The sequence below is a fragment of the Mycetomoellerius zeteki genome, unplaced genomic scaffold (assembly GCF_001594055.1).
Source record: "Mycetomoellerius zeteki isolate Tzet28-1 unplaced genomic scaffold, Tzet1.0 scaffold156, whole genome shotgun sequence".
Taxonomy (NCBI): Eukaryota; Metazoa; Arthropoda; class Insecta; order Hymenoptera; family Formicidae; genus Mycetomoellerius; species Mycetomoellerius zeteki.
Window position 1 is genome coordinate 529,592 of NW_017256511.1, and position 8,805 is coordinate 538,396.

General features: G+C 28.3%; 1 protein-coding gene across 1 annotated transcript in view; it reads left to right on the plus strand.

The window, feature by feature from the left end:
* The window catches only part of LOC108720878 (uncharacterized), an 8,958-nt gene extending 365 nt beyond the window's left edge, over window positions 1–8,593 (plus strand). Inside the window, exons 3-15 of the mRNA XM_018445144.1 lie at window positions 200–404; window positions 499–1,004; window positions 1,083–1,260; window positions 1,336–1,584; window positions 1,679–1,917; window positions 1,993–2,118; window positions 6,418–6,528; window positions 6,666–6,753; window positions 6,969–7,468; window positions 7,536–7,710; window positions 7,784–8,038; window positions 8,133–8,371; window positions 8,447–8,593. Of these exons, the coding sequence (XP_018300646.1) occupies window positions 200–404; window positions 499–1,004; window positions 1,083–1,260; window positions 1,336–1,584; window positions 1,679–1,917; window positions 1,993–2,118; window positions 6,418–6,528; window positions 6,666–6,753; window positions 6,969–7,468; window positions 7,536–7,710; window positions 7,784–8,038; window positions 8,133–8,371; window positions 8,447–8,593 (3,018 nt within the window). The remainder of the gene's footprint in view (window positions 1–199; window positions 405–498; window positions 1,005–1,082; window positions 1,261–1,335; window positions 1,585–1,678; window positions 1,918–1,992; window positions 2,119–6,417; window positions 6,529–6,665; window positions 6,754–6,968; window positions 7,469–7,535; window positions 7,711–7,783; window positions 8,039–8,132; window positions 8,372–8,446) is intronic.
* Window positions 8,594–8,805: the final 212 nt, after the last annotated feature.

Sequence of the window (8,805 nt, forward strand, 5' to 3'; positions counted from 1 at the left end):
ATATAATATATATATAATATATATAATGTAATATATAATACATAATATCATATATGGGTCATATAACAATAAAACTTATTCTTATATCGTTACTTTAACTATTTTCATAAATAGTAAAAGGATTAATATCTTATTGACAAGACATATTAATATCAATATTTTATTATTTTTAATATTATGCGACTGGTACGTATCGTAGATAGATGCAATGACGGAAGAGCAAACTACATACCAGCAGATGCGAGAGAATAGTGTTAAATGTGCATTATGGTTAAAACAATCACTCTCTACAACTTTCATAATAACAATATGCACACGTCATAAAATGCTTGAATATATACCATTTTTGGCGAGTTTATACGTCGGTATTATTGTCAATACGTGGGATGAAAAGAACATGAAAGGTACATTGATTTTTTTCTAAAATTCAGCATAATTTATTTTAATGTTCACATATATCTGTATACCTTTTACTTACCGAATAATAAATCTTTTTAGATAAGATACGTGTTATGTACTTCCTGACGGAATATAAACCAAATATTATCTTTATCGATAATGACAATTATAGGCAACTCAATTCGGCTATTCAAAATATAAATAGCGAAAAAGAAAACATAAAACCTCCAAAAATCATAACTTTTGGTAGAATTGAAGGTGTCGATTCTCTAGAATCAATTCTGAACAACGATTTTGAAAAGAGCAAAATTGATGAATTTTCCTGCGAGCACATCAGCCCATCGAATCTTGTAGCGACAATGTTTTCTCCCAATGCAACAAATTATGTTGATAGTAAAGTACATATTCGTTACTTTGCATTAACATATCCATCGAACCAGGAGGTACCCGTAATGTCTTCCGGTGACATTGGTCTATGGTATGGATCTTTAAGTTGGAGTTACGGTGTGATCTTGACCGTACGTAGTATAATTTCGTATGTGACAGTGGTCAAGTGTTCGAAATTCAGCGATGAAAATATGTATGAAACGATAGAGAAGTACAAGGTAACATAAAAATAATCAAGTCTTGTGTGTGTGTACTTTGAAAATGAACGAAATATAAGATGGTTACATATGTTTCAGGTGTCGTGGGTATTTCTTGAAAGCAAGATGTGCAATCAAATGTATCATACTGATATCCGTATGTATAATATTTCTTCCTTAAAGCAATTGGTAATCGATGATTCAGCCATCAATTTCATTGATGTTCAAAAAAAACTCTGCAAGACATTTATAAACGTTTCTATCATTCAAGTATATAGTATGTACAATTTTAATCATTAATGATAGAAATACATTATCTGAAATTAATAATCATTACATTTTTAAGGTATAGCAGAATTATGCATAATTGCGGCTTATCAACGAAATAATCAACAATTCGGATCTAGCGGTTATGTGGCTAAAAATATTCAATTAATGGTTCTTGATATGGAATTGAAAGAACCAGTTAGTTCAAATATAGCAGGCACAATCTGGTACAAATTGATATGCAAGTACTGCTCTCCTCAGACATGCAAATTGCAAAATTGTTACAACTATAAAGCAAAAGAAAATACTATCGGCAACATTATAAATAAACATTGTCAGTATAATAACTTTTCTAATATGCAATATACTGGTTTATAAACGTCACAGAGTTTAAAAAAATAAAATAAAATAATATTACATGTTTTCAGTTAATAACAAATGGTGTTGTACCGAAGATTACGGCTATTATGCAAAAGATGGCGAAATCATCATCATCGATAAAATAAAGGATCTTATTAAACATGGAATATTCTATCTCGCACCCACAAAAATTGAGAATATGTTACTAAAACATCCAGCAGTATCAGAAGTCGTAGTACTATCTGTGCCATGTTCTACTAATGGTCAAAATCCTATAGCTTATATTAAAACAGAAATCGGAGTAAAGGTTTAAATCTGATTGTTTTTTTTCTATAAAGTCGAATAAACCTTTTTATCGAAAGTTCACATTGTTGTGTCTTAGGTGACAGCATGGGAATTGATGAAATTTGTAGCAGACAATTTGCCTGATATCTACCAACTGCGCGGGGGCCTGCACTTCAAGAGATCCATGTCACATCTTCCCAATGGAAAAATCGATCGAATGCGAGTTACCAGTAGTAGCAACTGACTATCGAGTGATTTATCGTTATAATAATATTATATTTTTTACCTTTTAATTAGTAAAAATGTTTAAGTGGACGATTTTATAAACAAAGTATCAAAAAATCATCAAATATCGTTTTAATGGTAGACTGCAAATGATCAAATGATTTAACTTTTCCTCATTAAAAGAAGATTATTTAACAAAATTGACGTTTATTGTTGTTAAAAATATTTTTCAATTTATTCCTGTGTGTATATGTATACTTTTATAACTATAATGATGCATAAGTATACATATATCACATATAACTTAAATTGAAATTAGAAATCTATTAAAAAACAAATTCAATTCGAAGATAACTAATAATTGTACTATTGGAAAGCCATTCAACTCTCTAAAGTTTTTCGCGAATATCTTCTTTTTTACCAATCATTATTCAATCTTACTCGTAAATTATAAGTGTGTTCTAACATTTAAGGAAAGTTTGATTGAAAATTGGATAAAAAGATCTGCCATTAAAAAAAAATCATTTTGGAATACAATAATGCTGGAATAAATTCTAATAAATAAGGTAAATATGTACCAATTAATGGATATGAATCAATTGTTGGACAAAACATTTATAATATAAAACATTTAATGGTATATACTTTTAATGATAATTTTAAATATAAATAAATTCGCTATTATATTTTTATAAATTTATTTAGAATTGTACATATCATTAAAACTTAATAATTAAAATTTTGTATTACTTTGTCCAACGAATTGAGTCCATTAAATGTCCAGTAACTAGTGCATTTACCTTAGTATAGAAATAATGAAACTCTACAAAAAGTATATTTGTATGTGATATTTTACGATAAAACGAACTGTTAATGATATTATCTTGTAATATTCCGTGATACTAATGTATTTAATTTTAAATAATAAATTTTTCCATTTTGTGTAAGAAATACATTAATAATAAAAAATTTTTAATGCAAATATAATTATTAAACTGTTTTGTGTAACCTGAAAAGCAATAAGCATTTTCAAAAGATTCCATTAATATATGAATCAGCAACGAATATTATCCAATTTATATTATGCAATTAAATTTGAAACTACAGGAAATGAAAAATTCATTGTGTTACGAATTTTTCCTTTTATAAATTTAATTCAATAGAATTCCATTGAATCAAATATTTTAGGATATTTACACAAAATCTTTTTGATACCAAATTACAGTATTATAACGGATTTTGTAACGAATGTCAACAATACTCTAATTATACGAGTATCTAATTGTCTTATTGAAAATTTATACAATAATCGATAAGTCAGTCGAGACAGAAATATGATCTATGTGTGTGTTATAACTTATAATATTTTGACTAAACTCTTAGCGTAAAATTATTAATACATTGCAATCATAAACAAATATTTTATTGATTAATATAATTCAAAACTTAGTCACGTAGCATTCATTAGAATATAGTGTTCTAACATCTGCTTTTAGCAATGAACATCAATGTTATCATCAGCGTGAAGAAATTTACACTCGATCATCGATATGAAATCTATGAAAAAAGATGATAAATAAAATGGAGAGAGAGGTAATAGATATATTATAAAAGATATAAAAAATAATATATATACACATAAAAATGTGGTATAAGATCTATTTCATCACACTTACAAACATACATGTATAGTAGAAGCATTATTTTAACCTTACGTATATCTGTTCAGTATGTTATATATCGAACGATACAATATTCATTTTACTTAAAAAAATAGAAGCAAAGGTAATTGATGGCAACGAAGAGCCGATTCCCCCTAAAAAACATTGGAGATTTGATTTTAAATGCATTTAAAGCCGAATTTTATCGGAGAGCTAACGCTTTCAAACAACGAAAATTATGCTACGTGGATAAAAAACAGACATTCGTTAAATATAAACAACGTCAGAATAAAATATTACTAGATAAAATATACAACATTAATTAATAATAATACGATTCGCAGGTGAATGCGGATACGAAAGAACAACTTACACTTCAACAGATGAGAGAATAGTGTGAAGTGTGCATTATGGCTAAAGAAAGTAGGTGTAAAAAAAGGCGATGTAGTAACAATATGCGTAAAAAAAAATGCGACTCTCACAACTAACACTTCAGTTGTCGGTTTAGTTAGATAAAATGAGTGGACGGGGGCAAATTTGATTATAACACAAATATTTGTTCCTTCTACCAAATATTTATTCGATACGATTTCCTTTAATTGCAATCAATGCGTTACTATGTCACACTCAGCAAACATAATAGTGATTAAAAGAGAGTCGCATTTTTTTTTGGCACATACTGTATATATCGGCGCTATTGTAAATTCGTGGGAGGAAAAGTATTTCAAAGGTAGATTTATCATTTTTTGAAATTTAGCAAATAATTTCTTTTCACTTAATCCCGAAGCTTTCGTATACTACTTTGTATTTCTCTATCGTCTTTACAAAATTTTCCATGCTATATACTACAGATTTTATCGCTGTTACATGTGAAAGTATAGCGTAAACGGTCAAAAACGAACCGTGAATCCAACATAAAGATCTATAGGCCAATTTGATCATGAGACATAGCAAGTGTCTGCCTGTTTGACGGAGATACGAACGCTATGTAAGGAATTTCTAACATCTTCTCACATCTTTATAATAACTCGTTGCAAAAGAAGAAAATGTTCTAATTGCTATATCTCTTATATTGTTGTTCTCGCAAGAAAACGTGTCGATTTCCTCATTTAAAATCATTTTAAGGGAGATAAATTTGGAGATTCAAATAATTTTAAAATTATAAAAGTAATTAAAGTGGTAACCATTGATGAGGTTGAATCTTCATAGCATAGATATAGCAATTAGAACATTTTCATCTCTTGTAATAGATTATTACAAAGATAATAAGGTACAAATGCTGTGTAAGGAATACACCTGGTGTATTCCTTACATAGCATTTCTACCTTACCACCTTAAATTGACACGAAATAGCTTTTTTATAGAAATACTTTTAAATAAATAATTTATTCTTCAAAATTGAAAAACGTGCATTATAAAATTATTATCAATTTTCCGAAAAAAATTTTATTGCAAAAAACGAACATCAAAGATGAGAAAAATGACCATTGATGAACTGATTAAAATAAAATAGCATTAGAATATGATCTTTTATCCAATAAAAATATAATCTTTATGAGATATTACGAAATTTATATATATAATTATTAAAACGCGCAATTTAATCTTTTCGTAAAAATTTCGATTTTTTTATCTCATATTTCCCTATTTACGTAAAACTTATCAGAAAGTACAAAACATCAGCTAATTGATTATATAAAATACACATCATCATTTTTATTTAATTAATATAGTACTGAAATTTACAAGACTGATGTGACAATAACTATTTGAAGCTTTTATTAGTAAAGTGAAAAATATTTGTGATAGGATAATGAATTATGACTGTTAAATTAAATAATATAAATAGATATACAGTTTTTTGCGAATACACACAAATTACTTTCCACTTTTAACGAAGTCAAAATCTCGAAACTGGGATAGTCTTATCGACCAATAAAAAAAATTAATGAATCAGGAACATTTTTTTCTTATGAATAATCCTGTGTACATCTTTGATTTTTTTAAATTCGAGTGATATATAGAGAGACAATATTTTTAAATACAACATAGTTAAAATCGTTTTCATGTTAAATTGAGGTATGAATTTCAATTAATGAGAAAAATTATTAAATTTTAATTGCATACTTATTGTTGTAGTTATGGAAAGAAACATATATGTAAAAATGATGAATAGCATATATTATATACTTAAGTGATTAGTTTAATTTTCTAAACTACGAGTGGCAAGACATAATGAATTAATAGCATAAATCCAGTCTAAACAATTTAGAAAATAAATCGAATACTAAAGATACGGAATATAAAAATAGAAATAAAAATATTGTCATTTAACATCAACTACAAGCGGTTTGATTAAAAAGGACATCTCTAAACAAAACAAATTCGTTTAACTTTTAACCGTTACATCGCAAAGGTACAGAAATAAATATTAGTAGAAATTTAAACTTAGTCTTCGTTGTGACACCACAAGAGCTACTCAACATTCGTGTGATAAAAAGTGCTGTTAATATTATCATTAATTTAAAGAATTAATGGTGATATGGCATCTATGGTAACAGATACATACATAATAAAATCCATAGGTATTAGTAAAAATATAAGTCTTATTAACAACATTATTGTGCATCTTTTAGAAGTCCGACAAAATTGATATATTGTCCGGGACAGAAGAATTGCTTCATAATATAAATATTGGAAATATGATTTTGAAAGCATTCAAATCTAAGCTGGATTTTGTCGGTCAGGTAACAATAAAGCTTATTCTTATATCGTTACGTTAACTGTTTTCATAAATAGTAAAAGGATTAATATCTTATTGATAAGATATATTAATATCAATATATTAATATCTTTAATATTATGCGACTGGTACGTATCATAGATAGATGCAATGACGGAAGAGCAAACTACATATCAGCAGATGTGGGAGAACAGCGTTAAATGTGCATTATGGTTCAAACAATTACGCTGTAGAAAAAACGTAATAGCAATATGCACACGTCATAAAATGCTCGAATATATACCATTTCTAATGAGCATATATGTCGGAGCTACTGTTAATTTATGGAATAAAAAATACATGAAAGGTATTGATCTTTTTCTAAAATTCATAACTTATTTTAACGTTTATATATACGATATATATCTGTGTACCTTTTACTTACTGAATAATAAACCTTTTTAGATAACATACGTATCATGTACTTTCTAATAGAATATGAACCAGATATTATCTTTATCGATAGTGACAATTACGGGCAACTCAATTCGGTTATTCAAAATATAAATCGCGAAAAAAAAAACATAAATCCTCCAAAAATCATAACTTTTGGTAGAATTGAAGGTGTCGACTCTCTTGAATCAATTCTGAACAAAGATTTTGAAAAGAAGAAAATCGATAAATTTTCTTGCGTGAACGTGGAACCAATGGATATTATAGCGATAATGTTTTCTCCCAGTGCAACAAGTTATCCTAATAGTAAAACTTTTATTCGTCGTTTTGCTCTTACATATCCATCGAACCAGGAAGTACCCGTAATGTGTTCCGGTGATATTGGTCTATGGTATGGATCTTTAAGTTGGAGTTACGGTGTGATCTTGACCGTACGTAGTATAATTTCGTATGTGACAGTGGTCAAGTGTTCGAAATGCAGCGATATGTATGAAACGATAGAAAAGTACAAGGTACATAAAAATAATCAAGTCTTGCTTCGAAAATGAACGAAATATGAGATATTTACATATATTTCAGATTTCGTGGGTATTTCTTGAAAGCAAAATGTGCATCCAGTTTCGTACCAATATCCATAAGTATGATATCTCTTCCATAAAGCAATTGGTAATCGATGATTCAACCATGAATTTCATAAATGCTCAAGTAGTGCTCTGCAGTAAATTTATAAACGCTTCTATCGTTCAAGTATACAGTATGTATAATTTTAACGAATTGTTAATGATAGAAAGGTATTATCTGAAATTAATAATCGTTGCATTGATTAGGTATAGCAGAAGCATGCATAATTGCTGCTTTCCAACGGAATAATCGGCGGCTCGGATCTAGCGGTTATGCAGCTAAAAATATTCAATTAAAGCTTCTTGATGTATATTCGCAAGAAATAGTTGATCCTTGCAGAACAGGCACGATTTGGTACAAATTTGTATTTAAGTGGTGCTGTCCTCAGACATGCAAATTGGAAAATTGTTACAACTATCGAGCAAAAGAGAATACTATCGGCAAGATTACAAAAATATTTTGTCAGTATAACAATTTTTCTAATATGTATTATACTGGTTTACAAACGTCACAAAGCTTAACAAAATAAAATAACGTAATATTACATGTTTTTAGTTAGTAAAAGATGGCATTGTTCCGGAGATTACGGTTTTTATAAAAAAGATGGCGAAATCTTCGTTATCGATAAAGTAAAGGATCTTATTAAATATAGAAAATTCCTTCTCTCACCCACAATAATTGAGAATATGTTACTACAACATCCAGTAGTGTCAGAAGTCTCTGTAGGATCTGTGCCAAGTACTATTGATGGTCATCATCCTATAGCTTATGTTAAGAAAAAATGCGGTTTAGAGGTTCAAAGCAGATTGTTTTTTTTCTGTAAAGTCGAATAAACCTTTTTATCGAAAATTCACGTTATTGTGTCTTAGGTGACGGCAAGGGAATTGATGAAATTTGTAGCAGATAATTTGCTTGATGTCTACCAACTGCGCGGGGGCCTGCACTTCAAGAGATCCATGTCATATCTTCCCAATGGAAAAATCGATCGAATGCGAGTTACCAGTAGTAGCAACTGACTATCGAGTGATTTATCGTTACAATAATATTATATTTTTTACCTTTTAATTAGTAAAAATGTTTAAGTGGACGATTTTATATACAAAGTATTAAAAAGAATAATAACATCAAAGTTGAAAGAAGAATATTTTTATTGGAATTAATATTAAATCATTATTTCTGTAAATATTTTTCAATTTATTTCTATATATATATGTATATTTTTATAACT